Here is a 23,133-nt window from a genome sequence, read left to right as displayed (position 1 = left end):
CATCATGATAAAACAGGCATGAGTTCCTTGGAGAACGTAGTCATTTTCTTTATCTCCATATTTCTGTACTTCACACAGAATGTAGACCAACTGTGTCCTATAAAAACATAATGGGGTTATATGTGAGTACTTGAAATTTTCTAGTAGTCACAGGTGAAATTAATTTTAATAACATTTTATCCAACTATGAACAGGTAATCAGTATAAAAATTATTAATGTGTAAAAATTCTTTACTTTTTTATACTATTTGAAATTCAATGTGTATTTTACATTTATTGCACATTTCAATTTGTACTAGCTACATTTCAAGTGTTCAGTAGCACATATGACTGTTAGGACCATAAAGAATGTTGAATGAGTTGGATAGATTTTGCCCTCAAGGAGCTTATAGTATAGGGAGGTAAGAAAAATAGGAATATATATCCCTACAACTAAAAAAGAGAGAAACCATGTGCTTTTTCAAAGACTTAAATTGATTCTAGCTGATATTGTATGTGCTATGGCAGGAGTCTCTAATGATACAATTGAAGATTTCATCATAAGCATTAAATAAAATAAAAAGACTTTTCAATGAATTCTCCAAAAAACAAATTAAATTAAGTACAGCTGAACGCTCTGAATCATTAAAGTTGTACTATAGTTCATACATTTGGGGAGGGGAAAAAAGGGATGCTATTTCTAGACTACTTAAAGAATTCTCTAAGAAAATTGAGTTAAAAGTTACCAGGTATATTATATAATCTTCATTTCTTTTGATTAAAGCATTACTATTTACTTCACAGGCTCTGCCTCAGTTACGACTTAAATCTTCCATCTGTTGGCCCCCTTTACCTTTCTGATTGAAATCAGATTGCACACTAATGTCCTGTGACACACAGAAATACCACCTGTGAGATATAGAAAAGCAGACCCTAAAAAGGCCTGATTTCCATCCTTGGTGACAAAGGCAAATTCTTTTTTAGCAGTAATATGTTCATACATGTGGACTTATTTCTGCACATGAAATTAGATGCTAGATAGCAATAAGTTGATGGTTCACATGGAAAACACAGAATATTTTGGGCACAAACTTACATTTGCACCATGTAGTGAGCAGCCACCCTCTTTGGCTCTGATTTCTTTCAAAGGCAAGAGAGCAAATGTAAATGGATTGTTGAATCTGTCTCAGTAATTTTTGATTGGGCAAGCAGCTTCTGGATACAAACCTATAAAAGGTTCACCTTTCAATGTGGTATTTTCCACATTATCAGACATGAGTTATAGTTTTAAAAGTAAAATAATTTTCTCTGTTTTGGAGGATTGTAATATATCATAATCGGGGGCCGGGGAAGGTGATTTTAGGCTGCAATTTTAGACAGTTTACTTCCAGACCCTTGATTTATTTGGCTCTTTTTCTTGGAGAATAAAAGAAAAATATTCTTAAAATTCACAAATTATTTATTAATATTAGTACTATTTTCCCAGGATAGTATAACCTTAAAGAACTCACTAAACAGAATATTTATAATATAAATCTAAAGGTGGGTTAATTTTTACATGGAATATTTGACAATAATGACTTGGTTTTAAATTTAGATACTCTTTAAAAGGGATAAATAGTATAGAAGCACATAGCATAGAGACTTTGAAAGCATGTTGAATACAAATCTTTTGGTAAACATTTTTAGAAGCCTTTTACTAGTTTTAGTTATTTTACTTTATGAAAAACTATTTTAAAGTTGCCTAATTTGCACATAACAATACTTATTGTATGGAGCCCCTAAAAATGCCAGGCACCATATTAGACACTTTTTATTTTTTCATGTATTATTTCAGATCCTCACCACAGCTCTGTAGAGTGGGAGTCATTATGCTATTCTCCAAATACGGCAGCTGAAGCTTAGACTACTTAAGTGATTTTTCAAGGCCCCACAATCATTAAGCGATGGGTCCAGGATTTGATTCCAGATCTGTCTGGCTCCAAAGTCTTTTTCTTCTCTCTGCACCACTGTTTCCTATTCTCCAGGCATTTTTCTTTCAAATAACCAGTTCTCATCCTCTCATAGCTATTTTTAAATGCTTTCATTTACCTCAGTATTAGCCATTTTGCTAGGAAAAAAAATGCTGTTTATATCACTGCTGCTACTAAATTTTGCAGAAATCATTATTTACTTTCATAAAATCTAGTATAACTAGCCTGAACCTCAAGTAATATAAGCAGATTTGAAAGGGTCTTTGAAAGATCTCCTCTATCAGAAAGGCCTATAAAAACCCAAGGACACATAGTACCATGCATCATAAATATGTATTGAGCACTTGCAGTGCTTAGGGAGCTATTTGATAGGCTGGGGATCTGAACATGAGTAGAATATGGTCCCTGGCCTCCAAAGGTACTCATCCTAGAGATGAGACAGACATATGAACAAATAAGCACAAAACGTTGTGAAACATGGAACAGAAAATATACAGGTATAGTGGTGGGTAAACATGTACGGTAAGGACTTGTTCTTTCAGAGAATGTTGGGCATATCCTTTTAGAGAATAGGATATATGAACAGGGCTTCTAAGCTAAATCTATTTGGAAAAACAATACAGATTATATAAAGAGATGTTCTGCTACAATCTTGTGCTGTATTGAATGACTGTTCCCATTGCAAGAGGTAAGTCTAGACATCCTTACGCAAATCTATGTTTGGTACCAGAATTAGCAGTTAAAACCTTAAGTGGGCTAGTTAGAGTCCAAGTTCGAGATGTGTGGTCATCAGGGTTGTTTTTTCTCCTAAGATAATAACACTATTCACCCTGGTAAAGGGGCCTTATAACAAATAATGAATTTATGTTCATTTATTTGTGGTTTCAGATAAAAGAAATAGTTATATCATTGTTAATAGTAGTATCATTGTTATTTTTATAAATACCATGATGATGATGATGGTGGTGATTGCTGTTTTTTTCACTTCCAGGGTAAAGAAAATAAACATGATATTTGGAAGGTGATAACTCTTGGTTTCCAAAGCAATGACCCTTCATGAACAGTCTTTTGTATCCCCCTGTCAGATCTCAGAAAGATTCCCTATTATGCATTTTAGGACAGGAATCCTAAGTCCTGTTGTTCTATTTAGGAAGACCCTATTTATAGTTCTACTATCGGTCATCTTCTCTCTTCAAATAGGGGAGTTCATCAAAGCTTTGTATGAGTCAGATGAGAACTGTGAAGTGGATCCCAGCAAATGTTCATCTAGTGAATTGATAGATCATCAGAGCAACCTGAAAATGTGCTGTGAACTGGCTTTTTGCAAGATCATCAACTCTTACTGGTGAGCTGGTATCAGTGCTTCATCCACCACCTTTGGAACTTGCATTTTTTATATAAAAGTCATCACGGTGTTAACTATTATTTCCCAACCAAAGGAAGGGCTTGGGGGGAGGAGGGGAGGCGGGGGGAGACTGACAGTTTCCCTAATACATTCCTGTGTAAAATCTAAACCTCCATTGTGAGCCCAAGAATTTCTGAACTATATACATAAATACAATGTTTGTGTACAAAATTATCACCACATTCTCTAATTGGTTTCTAAAATATTTACTTGGTGTTAAAAAGATGCGTTAGTTATTTTTTTTTAATATATTTTATTGATTTTTTACAGAGAGGAAGGGAGAGAGATAGAGAGTTAGAAACATCGACAAGAGAGAAACATCGATCAGCCGCCTCCTGCACATCTCCCATTGGCAATGTGCCCACAACCCAGGTACATGCCCCCGACCGGAATCGAACCCGGGACCCTTCAGTCCACAGGCCGACGCTCTATCCACTGAGCCAAACCGGCTTCGGCGCGTTAGTTATTTTTGATCATTGCTCCAACCCCAGCAGTTGGTAAGATTTTGGAAGATTTTGGATGAACAGTCTTTAGAGAGATTATGGTGATCTTGATTAAACCAGATGGTATAGTCAGGAGCCTCATGCCATTTTCCCACTTTGCAAAACTAAATTTATACTAATTCCTGAATTTTACAGCTTTGGGTTTCTAGTCTCCATCTGGGCTTCTGTGAATTTTCCACCACCTCTCAGCCACAAACCATTTAAGGCCTCCACTAGGCCCTCATTGCCTGGCTCTAGATCGGAGGTGTGTTGGGCCAGAGTGAGATCGCTTGCACTTTCTGTGGGTATTTAGAGATTTTGATCTTTTTCCCTTCCCCAGTGTTTTCCCTCGTGAACTGAAAGAGGTGTTTGCATCATGGAAGCAGCAGTGCTTGAACCGCGGGAAGCAAGACATCAGTGAACGGCTCATCAGTGCCTCATTGTTCCTGCGTTTCCTGTGCCCAGCCATCATGTCTCCCAGTCTGTTCAACCTTATGCAGGAGTATCCTGATGACCGCACGTCTCGGACTCTGACTCTGATTGCCAAGGTCATTCAGAACCTGGCTAACTTTGCCAAGTATGTGTTGCTACCATAACCCCTTTTTACAAAACATTGTTTAAAAAAATATATGAGATATAAAATTTGGGTGGTGATAGGGATCCTCGTCACTCATGTTATAAGACTTTTATTATAAACTAGGGGCCCGGTGCAGGAAATTCATGCACTGGGTGTGTGTGGGGCGGGGGGGAGTGTCCCTCAGCCCAGCCTGCCCCCTCTCACGTACTGGGAACCCTCAGGCATTGACCCCCATCACCCTCCAATCGCAGGATCGGCCCCTTGCCCAGGCCTGAAGCCTCTGACAGAGGTGTCAGGCCTGGGCAGGGGACCCTCATTCCCCCCATCACTGGTTCTGCCCCCAGCCCAGGCCTGATGCCTCTGGCCCAGGCATCAGGCCTGGGCAGGGGACCCCTAGACCCCTCCGATTGCTGGCTCTGCTCCTTGCCCAGGCCTGATGCCTCAGCCAGAGGCTTAGACCCCCATCACCCTCTGATCACCTGATCGGCCCCTTGCCCAGGCCTGACGCCTCCGCCAGAGGTGTCAGGCTTGGACAGGGGACCCCCATCACCCTCCGATCACTGGCTCTGGCCCCCGCCCAGGCCTGAGGCCTCTGGCCCAGGAATCATGCCTGGGCAGGGGACCCCCATCTCCCTCTGATCGCTTGCTCCACCCCCCGCCCAAGCCTGATGCCTCGGCCAGAGGAGTTGACCCTCATCACCCTCGGATCACCAATCACCGGATCGGCCCCTTGACCAGGCCTGAGGCCTCTGGCAGAGGTGTCAGGCCTGGGCAGGGGACCCCCAGCTCCCCGCGGTTGCAGGCTCCGCCCCTGCCCCTGCAGGACGCCTCTGGCTGAGGTGTCCGGCCCGGGCAGCGGGGACCCGCAGTGGCAGCGGCCCCGCGATCATGGGCTCTGCTTTAGGCCCAGGCAAGGGACCCCTAGCTCCTGGGACTGCCAGCTTCGACCGTGCCCAGCTCCCATCGCTGGCTCCACCCCTACTTCCTGCTATCACTGGCCAGGGCGGAAAAGGCACCTGATTCTCTGATCATGGCTGGGGGGCAGGGCAAAGGCGGCCCCAGGGCCGCCTTTGCCCTGCCCCCCAGCTCTTAGCTCCCCCCTGGGTTTCCGATCACTGTCAGTGGCAGGGTGCTTCTTCCTGCTTTCCCTTTGGCCTCCCTGCATTGTGCCTACATATGCAAATTAACCGCCATCTTGTTGGCAGTTAACTGCCAATCTTAGTTGGCAGTTAATTTGCATATAGCCCTGATTAGCCAATGAAAAGGGTATCGTTGTACGCCAATTACCATTTTTCTCTTTTATTAGTGTTGACTAGAGGCTCAGTGCACAAATTCATGCATGGGGCGGGGTCCCCTCAGCCCAGCCTGCACCCTCTCCAATCCAGGACCCCTCGGGGGATGTCCGACTGCTGGTTTCGGGATCGGGCCTAAACCAGCAGCCTGATCTGCCTTACTAGCTCAAGTTGTATGGTTTATCACAATCATTAGCAAATTCCAAGAACCTGTCTGTTCTTGAGTACTGCAAGGATGCAACTTAAAGAGATGTGAGGAAGGTCATGGCTGTAGGGTAGGATGGTGGATCAAATCTGCTGGTCAAGAACCATGGTGCAAGTAGTTATTCACCTTGTCCTAACATCTTGGAAATATACTTTGAGACATCAAAGAATAAGATGTCAGAAGCCACTGACGTCCTGGCAGAAGGTGACAGGAAGAGAGGAATGAAATGGTATTAACAGCGGAAGCCTCTGCCCTTCTTCAAGAACACCTCCTGCCTTGCCATCTAGCCTGGTTTAGGCCTGATCCCGAAACCAGCAGTCAGACATCCCTCTCACAATCCTGGACCACTGGCCTGCCTGATCGCCCCTAACTGCCCCCCTCCCCCTGCCAGCCTGGTCACCCCTAACTGCCCCCTGCTGCTGGCCAGGTCATCCCCAACTGCCCCCTCCCTGCCAGCCTGGTCGCTCCTAACTGCTCCCACCCCCACCCCCTGCCACCAGCCTGGTCACCCCTTGCTGCCGGTCTGGTCACCCCACATGGCCCCCTGCCAGCCTGGATGCCCCATGCAGCCTGCTGTTCAGTCGTGTGGTTGTCCCTCACTAACCCCCCTGCTGGCCTGGTTGTAGGCAGCCATCTTGTGAGGGCATGAGGGTTAATTTGCATATTGCCTCTTTATTATATAGGATAACAAAAAAATTGGAAACAACTTAAATATTCATTTTATAGAGGAGTGGTTAAGTAACCTAGGGTACATGCATTCAGAACATTTGCAGCCACTATAAACAGTGTTTTCAAAGAATAGCCAATAATATGGAAAATGATGAAGATATAATTATATTAAATGAAAGGGCTATTAAAAACTTTAGGGGAAAAAAAGGATATTATATGGTGCATATGCTATTATTCCAGCAGTTTAAAAACACAAAAACTTTAGTATAAACAGTTGGGAAGAACAATCAGACAAATTCTCCAGTTACATTTTCTAAAACAGTTGGCCTGGCCCCTTTAAACAAATCAATGTCATGAAAGCTGGAAAAGATGGAAGGGGAATGTTTTAGATTTAAAATGACTAGATGCAATGCTTGAATCTTATTTAGACCTGAATTGGAAAAAAGTCTGTAAAAGTCCATTTGGGGACAATTGGTGAAATTTAATTTTAAAAATTTTATTGTGATAATGCATTGGTTTATGTAAGAGATATTCCTTATTCGAAGTATATACATACATATATATGTGTGTGTGTGTGTGTATATATATGTATGGAGAGAGAGCGCAAACTTGGCAAAATGTTAACACTTGGTTAATGTAGATGAGGCATATTTTTTCAGTTTTTGGTAGATTTAAAGCTTTTTTAAAGGACATTGGAAAGCAGTTGGAGGAAATACACACAAATGTAAACAGTAGATAAATTCAGGTGATAGTGCATCCACACTTTTTTTTCTACTTTTCATTGTTTTTAAATTTTTCTCAGTTTGTGTAATTTTTATAATTTATAGAAAATAATTTTATGGAATCACTGAAAGAAACTTCACACTGGCAGAATTGATCAGAACAGACTCACTCAATAGTGAAGCTTAAAGACAAGATTCTATTAGCAATGTACTGAAGGAAAAAACTAGAACTTTGGTGAGACAGATTGTTTCCTGGCTTAAGTAGTTACTTTTTAAGTGCACTACTTTAACTTTGAGTACCCTATAGATAACCCAATGCAAAAACATACATATTTACCCATATTTGAGCTAATTTTAATAAAAATTATTTCTGGCTTATTTGGGAACAAGTTTCATGGACTAGGCCCTGAAGATAGCTACAATCTAGATAGGCAAAGAAGAGAGCAAGTTCTTCTCTAGTAGAAATATATAACATGAGCAAAGGCTTGGAGAAGAAAAAGAGTATATGTATTTGGGAAACTTGAAGAAGCGAATTATATTGAAGGTTTATACTGATGAACATTTGGTAGGTAAATGAAGGTTATGTTACAGAGAGCTTTAAATACAAGAAAAATGAGTTTTAGCTTTACACAATAGAAAATAGAAAGCTATTCAGAAGTTTCGAGTATTAATATTAAGAAAGTATGTCTTAGCATTTATCACTTATAAATAACTAGAGGCCCAATGCATGAAAATTTGTGCAAGAGTAGGCCTTCCTTCCCCTGTCTGCCGGCACCAGCTTCCCTTCGGCACTGGGGACTGGGGCAGCTTCCCTCCTCCAGCCGCCTGCAGGCACCCAGGAACCAGGCTGGCTTCCCTTCAGCCCCGGTTTCATCAGGAAGGACGTCCAGAAGACATCCGGTCTAATTAGCATATTACCCTTTTATTATTATAGATAAAATTAGTCACTTACCTCCCCGAAATAAAAATAAAAATTTATAGCTCTGTATACAGTCAACTCAAAATGATCACCTCTCTTTTCCTGAATATGTTCTTTCTCATTTCTCTCCCTCTCCTTTAGATTCGGTAACAAAGAAGAATACATGGCATTCATGAATGATTTTTTAGAACATGAGTGGGGTGGAATGAAGCGTTTTCTTTTGGAGATCTCTAATCCAGACACCATCTCAAATACCCCAGGCTTTGATGGTTACATTGACCTGGGCCGGGAGCTTTCAGTTTTGCATTCCTTACTGTGGGAAGTAGTTTCCCAACTTGATAAGGTAAAGTAGGCTGAAATAGTAAAGGGAGAAGGGAGGTAGAGAACTTGAATGTACCTGAATTCTGCAGAGCATCCACAGGGTGATAGCACTCACCTTTCTGTTAATTGAAAGCAACCTTTTGTCCTATATATCTTAGAATAAATGGTTGTCATTTCTGAGTGAAATGTACACCCTACAAACCAGAAAATTCTAGAAAGCCATGAAATTACTTATCTATTTTTCAAGTAATTATCTGCATTAATGGAGTATATATTTCTATAAATAAATAAGTACACTATATATAACATATTTAAAAACTTGCCTAGAAACTAATATCTATTATTAGTGTATGTAGCCTTATTCATGTGCAGTAGGATGACATGAAGCGTCATACAGCAATTTCTAACAAAAGGGTGGACTTCAAAATATAAGGGTGGACTATCATGTTTAATCAGCTTTATCCTTGAGAATGTTTTTGTTGTTATTCTAGTCAGAGGGCTTAATATAACTATTAGTACTACAGAGTTATGAGGGATCTGAAAATCCTGGTGGTTTTTTCTCCATAGATATAAATTAAGAATCCAGGAACAATTATAATTCTTAATCATTTATTTTCTGACTATAAGCTAAGAATTTTATTATTAAATCTAAATAAGAATTTCATTATTAATAACTAGATATATACCATACCAATCATTTTCTTCCTTCTGGGATTTTGCAAAGAGGAATAGGTTTTGTAATGGAGAATAGTCTTAACAGACATAGGTTAGATTTATCACAATAATTATTTATTGATGCTTTTCTTTACTACAGGTACTTTATGTTGGTGTGGTATGTTAGAATAACTTCAAAAGACAAAGTTATTTTTCTGTGATGAGAATTTGTTTGTTTTCCTTCATTTTTCTATTATCATTAAAAATGTTCCAATAATATTGGAGGGGTGTAAAACCTATTAATAAAGACCACTTTCCTGAGGAAATGTAAATGGTAGGGTATCCACTGCTGCTTTAAACATTGTGAAATAATAAACTGTTCCTTATTCTTCAGGACCCCTTCTATACTTGTAGAAATGCCAGCTGGACTTTAAGTTGCAGCTGTGCTGAGGGTAAATCCCTTGACTATGAATCATGGTTCAAGAAGGCATCCTCCAGGTGACATTTGAGCAGGCATTCTACCTATTTGAGCAGGGTTGAAGAATCTCTTGGTTGTTGAAAAACCAAAGAAGACCCGTAGGCAACCATGTGAAACTGTCTAACAATTGAGCGGTCCTATAAAACGCCATGAGAATAAGAATTCCCCAAAGAAAAAAATGATTGAGATGGATAAAACAAGTACTAAAAAGTTATTCTTTGTTGAATAACTGTATCAGTGAGATGCAGATACAGTTTTCTTGTGAAATAAGCCTCATTTATTCAGGGTCAAGGTCTTTTTAACAGGCTTTGCTGTGTAAATACACTTTCTCCTTTTTTTTTTTTTTCTTTTTTTTTTTTTTATCTCTGTTTGGTCCTGGGAACCAGGAGTACGTTTAGACATATTTTATAGAGAAAGTTTAACTGAGTTTGCTGTTTTTGTTTTTTTTAATTGTCATGCTTATGCCAACGTAGTTGGCAATAATAGGTCCGGGTTCCCAAGATTAAATGGCATATAGTCGATAGCAGTGTCAACTGTGTGTCCTGGAGTGTTTTGGACCCCTGCATGCAACACTTTCTTGTATGTGGCATGCATTTCTTTCCTCACATAATCCCCTTCCTTTGGAAGTTTCATCACACTAGCCTTTTGGTTAGAAGGTATTTGGTCCTTCCCTTTCCCCCTCCCCCAGCTTGATTTACTAGCCTTCCAAAGATTTTGTTTGCTTTGCATGCCTATTTTAGTTGGAATGGCAATATTTTGGTTGTTTTGAGCATGTCTTTTAATTTTTATTTGCATAATCCTAATTTCTATTTCCTTTCTTTCCTCGATGCCTGCTGCACCTTGTTTCGCGTCCTCCATCCATCTCGACGCCATGGTTCCGCTGCTCCATAACAATGCATTATGAACCTGCCAATCCCACATGCAAACACCTACCCTCCCCTCCAACCTACACCCCTTCATCATTGGACCTCCTGGTCCCCAAAACAATCTGTGGTGGATGTCGCAATGCTTATTATCCAATTAGGGTGAAAATTCCTTCCTACAGGCGACTGTGGCAAAACTGGGACCTCTCCCTCGGGTTCTTGCTGATATCACCAAGTCTCTGACGAACCCTACGCCAATACAACAGCAGCTGAGACGCTTCACTGAGCATAACTCCAGTCCCAATGTCAGTGGAAGCCTCTCTGGGCTGCAGAAAATATTTGAAGACCCTACTGACAGGTATGAAAGAGAATTTGAAGTACTGTCCCAGAGATAAAATGCTTAGAGATTTGGTGAAAATCTATTTAATTTATGTGTTGAATTTACCAACTTTAAAGTCTTGAGCAATTGGAAATAATCATCTGATCTGAGATAAAACCAATTGTTTGTCATAATAATACACAAGATCTAGGATATTTATTTTCTAGAATGATATTGTAAAGTTATATTTAACAAATGCATTAAAAAAAACTGTGTCCTGCTTAATGGAAGACTTAAGAGCTCTTTGAAATTGACATTTTCATATATAGTAGCACTCAAAAATCAGGAGAACCTCAGTTAAAAACATTATATAACTGGCTGTTTCAGCTACACAGTGGACACAGTATTGATGCTTAGACTTTGTTTTCTTTGTGTTGGCAAGATTTGTGCCTTTGGCATGGGCCCTTGGGTTGTGCACTTAGAGCCTCTCCTCTTGAACAAATTAAATATGAATTGGGATACCTTGGGAGTGCTTAAAGTCAAACTAGAAAATGGTTGGAATGCTAGTAAAAATGGAAGACAGTGATGGAATGGTATACACAATATTATTCCCCACCTTTGGAGAAAAACTAAAAATGTTGGATTTTATTTTGAGAATCGTAAGGATGAAATCTGAGCTTAGATGTAAGCATCTGCATTGGGCCTGTGAGCCTTCGGAAGAGTTCATATGCCTGAATTGAGGAATCTTAACTATGTTGAATGTGTCTCAAGAGTAATTAAGGGTCCTTTCTGTTTCTACAGTGATTTGCATAAACTAAAGTCTCCAAGCCAGGACAACACAGATAGCTATTTCAGGGGGAAAACATTATTGCTGGTTCAGCAAGCCTCCTCCCAGAGCATGACTTACTCTGAGAAGGATGAAAAGGAAGGTAGCCTTCCTAATGGGCGGAGCATCTCCCTCATGGACCTCCAGGACACGCACGCTGCTCAAGTGGAGCATGCGTCCGTCATGCTCGATGTGCCTCTGCGCTTGACCGGAAGTCAGCTTTCCATAACCCAGGTCGCCAGCATCAAGCAGCTGCGGGAAACCCAAAGCACACCCCAGAGTGCACCCCAAGTCAGAAGGCCCCTGCACCCAGCCTTGAACCAGCCAGGCAGCCTCCAGCCCTTGTCATTCCAGAACCCTGTCTATCACCTCAGTAACCCAATCCCAGCAATGCCAAAGGCCTCTGTGGATTCCAGTTTGGAGAACCTAAGCACTGCCAGTTCCAGAAGCCAAAGTAACAGTGAAGACTTCAAACTCAGTGGACCCAGCAATAGCAGCATGGAAGACTTCAGCAAACGTAGCACTCAGAGTGAGGACTTCTCCAGGCGGCACACTATGCCAGACAGACACATACCTCTTGCACTGCCCCGGCAAAATAGCACTGGGCAGGCGCAAATCCGAAAAATGGACCAAGCCGGATTGGGTGCCCGAGCTAAAGCCGCGCCGTCCCTGCCACACAGTGCTTCCTTACGGAGCACGGGGAGCATGTCGGTGGCCTCGGCAGCCCTGGTGGCCGAGCCTGTGCAGAATGGAAGCCGGTCCCGGCAGCAGTCCTCTTCCTCCAGAGAGAGCCCTGTTCCCAAAGTGAGAGCAATCCAGAGACAGCAGACACAGCAGGTAGGGCGAATGTTTGATGACCTGGCTTCTACCTGGTCCAACTGTTTCCTCGGTCTTTGTGTCGAAATCATTGGGAAACCCCATTGTTATAAGGTCTCCACTTAAAAATATTTCTGCCACCTTTAAATGGTAAGAGGAAATACAAGGTTTGGGAGGCTTCTAGTGAGGTGAGACAACAGAATGTAGCTTGACTCATCACCCTGAGGACACTGTAACAACCACACAGGGACCTTGCTTTCCCTTCACTCGGCACTGAGAACAGATCCGTTATGTTGAATGAATAATTACACACTTAAACTGTGGAATCTATAGGCCAAATCAACCAGAAAGTATTTGGGGACCTGGACATTAATTATCCCTAAATATTTTTTCTTATGCTTCCAAAATAAAGTTTTGTATTCTGAGCCAAGAGTTTAATATAACTACTCCCTACTCCATCCTCCAGCTCCTTCTGGAAATATCAAGTCCCTTGTGCCTTTTCCTGGAAATCACTAGGAAAATAAACAACTGAACACCGATAGTGGCAATGTAAAGGAGAGGGGGAGGAAATAGACACACAGGTGGTTGACAAGTATTCTAAACATTTACAACTTCCTTATAATTTCTCTTTACATCTGGCGTGGTGAATTTGTGGCCCACAGGTCCTATAAGGTCCACAAAATCATTTGGTCTGGCCCTGCCAAGGCATTAGGGGTGAGTTAATTAAAAGTTTGACCAAGTATAGTAGGCTAATTTTTAAGTTGATAATTGTGTATGGCCTGTGAATGATATAAATATCCAAATAGCCCTTGGCAGTAAAAAGGTTCCCCATCCCTGCTTTATAAGCACAAGCCCAGCTAATGTCCTACCCAATTTTAATATAAGATTGGTAAAATCTTTTCTTCTTGATAAGGTTTTCCAAGAGGCACCAATATATATTTTGTTCTTTGAAACAAACTAAAAACCTTAGGAATATGTATGAGTGTGTGTGTGTGTGTGTGTGTGTGTGTGTGTGTGTGTGAGAGAGAGAGAATTTCCTGCTTTTATCTGAAAAAGATTTTTCTCCTGAAAAGTTTTGTATTTGTTGAATTTTTTGAAACCTAATCATACTTTATAAATACTAGGGGAAGCTTTGTGATTTAAAAAAGGCCTTTGTCAGCCAAATAACTTGTCAGAGGAAACTAAAATAAAACCCCAATGTATCTCTTTAATATATTTGCATTTTTATAGGTAAGCCTTTACTAATTTGGCTGCTTATGTCTCTATTCTGTTGTGATCAGAGTCCTTGCTCCTACTTTGATAACTATTGTTTAAAAAGTTAGAACATTTGCAGAATTTTTGGATACAGAGAAAGAGGAAGGGATGGAAAACATGTCCAACTCCACCTGATTCTGGTGGCTGACTTCCTGGGCAAAACCTCCTAGTTAGCCATTCTTTCCTAAGAAATAAAGGTTTTCTTCCATCTTAAATTTTTCATTTTTATTTTGTTGTATTTTTCCCAAATTTACCAATTCATTTGATTTAATAAGCATTTTCATTTAAAGAAAAGGAAAATTATATAATACTAGAGGCCTGTTGCACAAAGAGATTCATGCAATAGGCCTTCCTTCCCCTGGCTGCCGGCACCAGTTTTCCTCTGGCACCCAGGACCCAGGCCTTCGCTCCGGCTGCAGTGGAGAAGCCAAGCCTCTTCAGACTTCAGTCATCTTCAGTCGTCTTCAGTCTTCACTCCACGCCTACATATGCAAATTAACCACCATCTTTGTTGGGTTAATTTGCATACTCATCCTGATTGGCTGGTGGGCATAGCAGAGTGACACCAATTTCCATGTTTCTCTTTTATTAGTGTAGATGATACAATAATATACATTGTTTTCCTTTTCTTTGAATGAAAATGCTTATTAATTGCTCATATAGCTATCTCTCATATATACACATTTAATTTGCTAGTTAGGAGGCTATCAGTTATTCACACCTTATTGTGAATTAGTTTCCACACATTGCTTTTATGCCAGCTTCTAGTTGAGATCAACTCCTTTCAGAGTATTAAAGTGTTTATTGAGTCAAGAGAAGAAAAGTAAGTAATTTTAGAAATGGAATATTTTGTGGAGGCAAATAGCTACTAGGGGGCTTACCCATGAGCACCCTGAAGATGAAATAAGGAGAAGAGAAGAATATCAGATTGGAAGAGAGGGAAAGGGCAGGGAAGGACGTCTGCTTACTTTTGAGGTTGACAATGGATGTCGGCCCAGCCCTAGACAGAAGAGAGGAATGCTCACCCATTCCTCCTTTAGTCATCAATTCCCAGGGCCCATGACTCAGACAGATTCTTCAATTGTCAGTAACAATGTTTGTGCTATAGGAAAATATAACACCTATCACGTAAGCACTCAGTACATGTTTCTATGGGTGATAGATGGGCAGTGGTAAATGTATACAGTCTCCAAACAACCAATTTAAAATTTTGTCACAGCCATTAATGCATTGAAGAATGTCTATATTATATTGCCATAAAGTGAGGCATAGCCACAGTGAGATGTCCTAGCTCAGCTTTAGATAGTTACCTTTGCTTATGCCTTTGCTGGTACTGCCACCTCATATCAGTTAAACCATAAATCACTATATTTTGATTGCTCAAGTTTCTGGTTTTTCTACACTGGCTTTTTCTAGGCAGATGGTTCATTCTTTCGAATTTATGTTATTTTTTAAAATTCCTTTCTGTTTCTTGCTTGCTCTTCCCATCTTACTCCCATGAAGCCTCTGAAATTCTATATAATCAGCGCATTTTTCAGGCAAATTCCTTTACATATTATAATTGCAAATTGTGTTAGAGAATTCTTCTCTCCCCAAAACTAGAGGACTTCTTTGTGGGGATTGTTCTGTAGGCGTCTGCAATTATCAGTGGCTTTGTCCTGTGCAAATTCCATTTATATCTATGCACAAAGGAGTGGCCATTGTTGGCACTGTAACTAGCCTCGTCTCCTCCATCTACTGAGTAGGAAGGAAATAAAATTCCAGTAAAACAATCTACAGAGGGAATTATTTTTCCAGGAAACTTTAATTTTTGTCCCTTTTCAGCCTCTGTGTGGATTTATTTTTTCTCATTTTTCTCTTCATTTTGTTTTTCATGCATCATGTACTCTGTATGCATAATACACTTTATCTGCAATGTCTGAGTTGTTCAGATATAGCATGTTACCTAAACTTAGAAGTTCAAATTTGAAGAAGCTCTTAAAATTGGTATTTGGCCAGCCTATTGGAATGATGCTATAGTTTTCACATTTGGATTTGTTGACCCTCCCCTAAACCAACCTCTTCAAGCACTCTCGGCATTTACTTAGTAATTTAGTCCACCCATCTTTGGTGCTGATAGCAGAAGTGTTGTTACTCATTGATGGGAACCTGACCATTTCAGACTGTGGAGAAGCTGAAACCAACAAGTCTCATTTATACATAGTAAATACTAGCAAGGAACCAGGGAGCTGCCCGTTCTCAATTGTCCTCAGCATAGCCAGGCTATGAGTAATTATAGGGTCAGCGAAACTGCTCCTCAGGCTCTTTTGCCCTAAAGTATTATGATTGTTCCCAGAGAAACCCTATACAGCTTTATCTCAAGAGGGAGATGTTCTTAGTAGGAATTCCTACTCCTTTACTTTTTGTCTTTTTTTCATCCTTCATTTTCTTTAATGATCCCCTGTTGAAAGTCAGTGGCTGTTAAAGCTCTTCTCGAGGCTACAGTGAAGCAAAGTGGGATCTGAATCTCTTACCAACCTCTCTTTCAATGTCTTTGTCTATAAACTGGAGGTAATAAGTTCTGCTATATATCCAGCTTATGAAGAAGATGGAACAATTATTGGGGAATAGCCTCTGCTGCACTACATATAGTAATAAAGTATAGTTTATTAATAAAAGGAGGATTAGAGGAAAAACAGTGTATCTTTCCCTTAGTAATAAATTATAGTAATGAATTCTGTCTAGAGTATTAATAAATAATGTTTCATCAAGCAGCTTTGTACAATTATATAGTCACTACCATTCCAAAAAAAAATCACACAAAAAACTATATGATATGCTGCCATGCCTCAAATATTGACAGTCTAATTAGGAAATAAGACCAGCACACATAAGACTAATAGAAAAAATGTAAACAGTATATAGTTTTTTTAATATGAAGAATGTATTACAACAAGAAAATAATTTTGAAACAAAAATCACCTCTGTTTTCTTCCAGTCTAACAGAATAACTAATTTTTATTTGTTCAATATTACTTTTCCATCTCTTTATAATTGTGTAAAAGTTTTATCATGAATACAAGGCATAGTTAATATTGGTCACTTATTTTTCAACAGTTATTTACTACCTACCATATGCCACACAAAGTGCTAGGATATATTAGGAAGTGGTTAAAAATCAGATTCAACCAATAAAATAGGAATAGACCTGAATGCCCAGTTCCCATTGTACAATCTTTTATAGTTCATTGGACATTGTTACTTCTGGAGATAGGATAGCTACCACCATCACCAATGGAATGAAACCACTCTTATTTTTTTGGCTTCTCATTTAACAGTTGAAGCTGAGATTACCCTAAGGAACTGCTGTTTTTAATACAGTGGGGCCTTGACTTACGAGTTTAATTCATTCTGTGACGAGTTCGTAACTCAAAGTACTCGTATGTCCAATTAATTTTCACTGAGTGAGACACGTGATGCTGGGCTGATGTTGTGGCGTTCACTGTGACATTCGCTGCGCCAACTAGCGGCGGGGTATCTGAAGCTGGCTCATAACCCGAATTTTAGCTCACAACTCAAAGCAAAAAATCGGCTGAGAGACAGCTCTGATCTCGAAAAACTCGTTAGTCGGGACACTCGTAAGTCAAGGCCCCACTGTACGTTTTTAGGAGCTAAAGTTTTTCCTTAGTGTGTTCTTAGGAGTATTGCTAGTTTGCAGTACATTTAGAGGCACTCAACACCATAACAAATCACAGGGAAAGAAAGTTTATTCAAGCAGCATCTTGTTAACTTGTATAAAGCAGAAAGCTATTGAATTAGCTGCCTTGATGTAATAAGTTCCAAACAGTGAAGTTGTTATTAGTTTTTGTGGCTACTTTAGCTCAAACTACTATTGAATAGTAGAAAACAGGGATCATAGTTATGTCTTCCAACAATAGTTCTCTTTGTGAAACATAACTAGTGGATGAGCTGTCTTGGGAGATGCTAATAAGCATTTCTGATGCAGGTTCAGTCACCTGTGGACTCTGCCACAATGTCCCCAGTAGAGAGGACAGCAGCCTGGGTTCTGAACAATGGGCAGTATGAAGAGGATGTGGAAGAAACTGAGCAAAATCAAGATGAAGCCAAGCATGCTGAGAAGGTAGAACCAAGTCTGTCTTTATTGATGTATTGCCCCACAATGGTAGGCCACAAAAGGGTTGTCTAGCCAAGGACCTGCTCTGCCCCTCCCCAATTTCAGCTCCACCTCTTATGTTAGCCATCATATACATATCTATGAATAATAATTAGTAGTGTCCTTATGTGGAAATATGCAGGAAAGGTCCATCAAGCTGGGGGGGGGGGGCACCAGCTCTATTTTCTTTTTATGTAGGTTACCTTAATTTGGAGACTACTCTGCTTTAAGTTTCTAGTAATTTTAGACACTTATAGTGTTTCTATAAACTGATTGGTACTCTTCATTCAAGGCCAAAATTGCCCTTAGGTTAGACTTTCTTTCTCTGTCTTGGTAATGATTTTGTGTTTGTTTGTTTTTTCTTTTTGTCTTTTCTAGATAAAGAACTTCTGATTTTATAGATGATTTTTAAAAAAGATATCTGTTGACTCAGTTTTGTTTTATTATTTTTTTAAGTTGACATGGAAAAAAATTATCAAACAAGAACTTGACACCATGTATGGCATTATCTTATTTGACTAAGAACCAGACAGCTAGCTTCTGCTTACCTATCAGCATGATCCTAAACATGCTCATTGATGCAGTCTTCCTCTTCAAACTATCCTAAAAATTGTCATCTTTAACCTTCTGGATTAAATCATCATTTAGGACCATGTTGTTAAAGAAGCTAATTGTCTGATTGTCAATTAAATGAAACATTATGTGAAAATAGATTGCATTCTACAAATTATTGTACAGATTTATCACTAATTCCTAATGAATTTATGTAGACCATCTATAACAAAGCTTATGCTTCTCACTTTGCCTAGAAATTTGACATTCCAGTACTCAAACCCCACACCCAGCAACGTCAGTACAAGAAAGGGTCGTGTAACCAATTGAATTATATAAAGCTTTACTTACATAAAGCTTTTGCGAGAAAACAGAACTATGTGTTGAGAAGGGAGAACTAAATTGGACAGGTGAACCACATCTTGAAAAAGGGCCAAGAGGCAGTATCCATCAGCCCTAAAGAACTTGTAGGCCGTTGGCTTAATCCTTGTGACCTAAATATTTTATACTTTTCCAGTGGGGAGAAAGAAGTAATAGTCTACTCTGCCATAAATTTCTAGTTACTTATTTAGTAGTGCTTAACATTATAGAAATGTTGGGTGTTCTCAGGGCTGATTCTAGTAGAGTGAAGGAACGATGAGCCAAGCTCAGTCCGAGATTCCTACAGTACAGGCAATGACAGAACCTTTCTCTTGTCGACAACTGGCTTTTGGCTCATTTTAAGTGATTTGTCAGGCTTCTAAGTGCTTGATCATTTTATTTTCCTACTCTTATTTGATGCCATGACAGATTGGATGCGGCTTGCAGGAGCTGGTAGTTTAATGTGGAGAGAGACACATTAATATATAGATTTAGAATGCCAAGTTAACAATATAAATGTAATTTTAGGAGGAGGGCAGAGCTCCATTCCCATTTGTGCTTGTTGATAATTTTCAAGAACATCAGCAATAGGTGGGATGGCAGTTCGGATGGTATCTAGCTACCTTGCCTCAGGTTTCTTTTTTCAAAAGCAAATCACTAATTCTACAACTTGTGTAACTCCTTTTTCTGTCCTCTAGTATGAACAGGAAATCACTAAACTGAAGGAGCGCCTGCGAGTGTCCAGCCGGAGGCTAGAGGAGTATGAGCGCCGGCTGCTGGTGCAGGAGCAGCAGATGCAGAAGCTGTTGCTGGAGTACAAGGCCCGGCTGGAGGACAGCGAGGAGCGGTTGCGCCGGCAGCAGGAAGAGAAGGACAGCCAGATGAAGAGCATCATTAGCAGGTTACAGGGTCACCTGGCAGTGGCAGTGGGTAGCCAGGCACACAAAGAGGTGGAAAGAGGAGCCAGAGACTCCTCAAGGAACGGCAGCAGTGCCACTTGCAGACTGCGTATGCTCATGGTACTTAGTACAAAGGTGATGACTGGTCCTGTCTCTTAAATTTTCCAAGTAGGCAACCTCTCTGTACTTCCTTTGAAGATAGAGGTAGTCTGTTTTCTTTCATCGTAACAATTAGGAAAAATAAAAACTTTATGATGCACTTGAGAGGCCTTAGAGGAGAAGTGGGTTTTAAAAACCTAAGTATTCAGTGTCCAAAACTAACTTAGTTTTTCACAAAAGTTTCCAAAAACAGGGAAGGAAGTTCCTCTTGGTTAGGGCCAGAGAACCAAGAGACGAAGGTGCCAAGGATGTCAAGGGAGGCTAAGGGAGGGTTAATTTTACCCAACACTCGCAGAGCACTTACTATGGCCCTGGCTCATTTGCCTTCACAGATTGTTTAATCTGTTAATAATAATTTGTTTAATGCCAACGTCTGAGGAAGGCATTATTACTATTCTCGTTTTACAAATAAAGAAACAAGCAACAGATTAAAAGACACTTGCCCAAGGTCACCTAACAGTGCAACCAAGATTTGAAGCCAGGCTCAAGCTCCAGAATCCATGCTCAATAACCACTGTGCTTCTATCTTGTCAAAAGCTGTGGAAGGTCAGGTAAACTGAAGACAGAAGAGTTCTGCTGTTTCAGCCGTACAGTCTTACTGAGGGCAGTTTGATGGGATTTAAACATCAGTGGGGTGAGATGTAAATGGTGGATGAGAAGGAAACTAGACCCACCTGTGCAGGGAACAGAAAGGACAGCTGTCACAGGGTAACTTGAGATTAAGAGGAAATTGTTGGTTTTTTGTTGACTGGTTTGATATTTTAAGATGAAGTGAGTTGTGCTAAGGGATCTGAGGGAAGAAATGATCATGGAAATACTGTCCCAGAGGAAACGAAAATGTGAGTGACCTAGTCACAGGGAGAGAAATTAATGTTGGATGTCTTCCAAGGGAGGAGAGAAGAAAGATCTCTGATTGGGATGGAGTGGAAATATTGAACTAGGATGAGTTTGGATTTCTTGTCCTCTGCGTTCATTATCTAGCCCTCTTTTTGAAGATGCTGAAATGTCCTTCCTGCCACTTTCTAGGCTAATGGCTGTGGAGGAGGAATTGAAGAAGGATCATGCTGAGATGCAAGCAGTTATTGATGCAAAGCAGAAAATAATCGATGCACAGGTAAGCAGGCTCAGAATCTGGTAGAAGGCACTTGTTTATAATAACTGTTATTTCCTGACTTCCCGTCCCTTGTGCATGCCAAGGCATGTTCTGGAAAATGGGTCACTGAAAAATTCTCAGCATTACCTTTTGAAGATTTCAATATGATCTCTCACTTCTCCTTTCTTTTACTAGTGACAAGTCTGTTAACCCAGCAAAGTATTAGCGTGCTTAGTACAGTTGCTTAACAGATCTCAACCTAGTGCATGATGGGGTTTACTTCTTTCCTTATGGAAAGTAGGGCGTTCTCTAGGGGAATAGCTGTGAAAAGTAACTGCATGTGTCTGGCTTGTGACCTCCACTGACCATTGCTTGGCTGTGATGTTCACGGTCTTGTCAGTCATGTCCACTGTGCCATCAACCTCTAGCCCCAACTGTAGGGGAGAGACAAGGTTGTCAAAGGTACCCTTCCTTATTCCTTTGTTTCCAGGCTTGGCATTGATGCTTGGAATTTGCTTGGTTGTTGGCTGTGCTTAGAGAGCCTCTTTCGATTGATGAAATCAGTCTGGGCCTTTGCTCACTCTATACCTGTGACAACAATGGTGTGATGACTGCCAAGAGTATCTCATAGCGACACATCAATGTTCAGAACAAAATCCAGCAGGCAGAAAATGTTTCTTAATTCTTTTTCATTTTATCAGTGCAACATGTAGTTGTATGTCTTAGAACAAAACAAATCACAAAAGGCAGGTGCAGTTTTGAGACTGTCTGGTCTACCCACTGAATGTGTCACCTGCCTGAAGACAACCCAGCCAGGTGTGCATTTCTCACCCTTAAGTATATACCATATCCGTCAGCTGTAAAATAAAATTGGGAGCAAGGACTTCATGTTCTGCTCCCTTCGCTGCACGTCAGCCAGCAGTCAGTCTGTGTTAGAGCCCCCATTGTTCTGAAACATGCCCTTGCCACCTTCAGTCTAGGTGCTGGGGTGGGGTTGTTTTTTAAAGGCACTGGGGGTGAAGCTTAAAGCACAGCCATGGGAAGAATGCTCCATGGGCCTTGTACTCCTTCAGAGACTCCTGACCTGGAAGTCGAGTGATGCTCTCTCGTCAGCATAGTTCCCAAAATATTTTGGAGTCTTAAACTCTGTAGTTTCTGGATATTTAGACCTCCTAAGTAGCAGAAGAAACTTCTGTTGTAATTATCTTACATGGTCCTTTAAAAACAAAAACAAAAACTTTCAGGTGTCTCCAGGGTGAGTGAGGGAAGGGTAGTGGAGACAAGGCCATCTTGCTGTGTACTATAAAACTCATCCCGCGGGCTTAAGAGCAATAGCCTGGAGAAAGAGGGCAATTTAGTCAGGGAAACTAGTGTTAAGTTTTCACTTTGGAATTTTCAATATGGCAGTATAAAGCAGGGAAAGCTGTAATAATCACACTAGGAGAGCTTTTAGTTCCAATAAGATACAACAGACCATTTTAATAATTTCAGCTGGCCTGAGATTGTGTTGGCCTGAAGCAGCGGGAGCGTGGCTGTGTCATAGTGGTGGCTCTGCATGCAGGATTGCCCTTTTCTCGGTTGTTCATCAACACAGCTTCATCATCAGCTTCTCATTGTTAGCCCACCCCAGCCCCTGTTTTGACATCTAGGGCAAGATGACTGGGTATGCAGCAGGAGCCCTAGGATAGAAGGTGAAAGCAAGAGAGGGAATTGGATTTATCAGGGCTCAATGCTCTGGAAAACAAGGACTTTCTATCTGTTAACCATGAGTGTGGCACTGTTCAGGAATGGAAGAAATATTACCCTCAAAGTACCAGACTTATGGTCTAGCTCAATTATATAATATTTTGGGTCCTTCCCTCAAGACAGTGGTGTTTAAATGGTTTGATTCCATGGACTACTTTGGTGAAACCAGAGGCGCCTTTTATAGATCAGTTTCCAGCTGCTCCTACTGAGCACTCAACAATAATAGGTTGCATGACACCAAAGCTAGCTAAATGTAATCAATTAACGATTCCAACATAGGCCTTACTGTATAGTACATTTTCTACCAGATGCCCAGTGTGGATCCCCAAAGAATACTGGGAAAATCTACTAGAGCACATGTGGAAACCACTGTACCATCCATAGCACAAATCAAACACTAAAGTCAGTTTTTGAAAA

At 40.5% G+C, this 23,133-nt stretch overlaps 1 protein-coding gene across 9 annotated transcripts in view; it reads left to right on the top strand.

Annotated features, from left to right (window-relative positions):
- RASAL2 (RAS protein activator like 2) overlaps nucleotides 1–23,133 on the top strand; it is a 258,767-nt gene that overhangs the window by 226,757 nt on the left and 8,877 nt on the right. For 7 of the 9 annotated variants that reach the window (XM_059673950.1, XM_059673951.1, XM_059673945.1 and 4 more), the window contains 8 exons: nucleotides 3,153–3,297; nucleotides 4,180–4,416; nucleotides 8,365–8,566; nucleotides 10,701–10,897; nucleotides 11,660–12,521; nucleotides 17,740–17,874; nucleotides 19,518–19,720; nucleotides 20,904–20,991. In XM_059673950.1, the coding sequence (XP_059529933.1) occupies nucleotides 3,153–3,297; nucleotides 4,180–4,416; nucleotides 8,365–8,566; nucleotides 10,701–10,897; nucleotides 11,660–12,521; nucleotides 17,740–17,874; nucleotides 19,518–19,720; nucleotides 20,904–20,991 (2,069 nt within the window). The remainder of the gene's footprint in view (nucleotides 1–3,152; nucleotides 3,298–4,179; nucleotides 4,417–8,364; nucleotides 8,567–10,700; nucleotides 10,898–11,659; nucleotides 12,522–17,739; nucleotides 17,875–19,517; nucleotides 19,721–20,903; nucleotides 20,992–23,133) is intronic. The other 2 variants (XM_059673952.1, XM_059673947.1) reach the window with 1 other exon arrangement.

Source organism: Myotis daubentonii, chromosome 18 (genome assembly GCF_963259705.1).
Source record: "Myotis daubentonii chromosome 18, mMyoDau2.1, whole genome shotgun sequence".
NCBI lineage: Eukaryota > Metazoa > Chordata > Mammalia > Chiroptera > Vespertilionidae > Myotis > Myotis daubentonii.
This window is presented reverse-complemented; position numbering and strand designations above follow the sequence as displayed.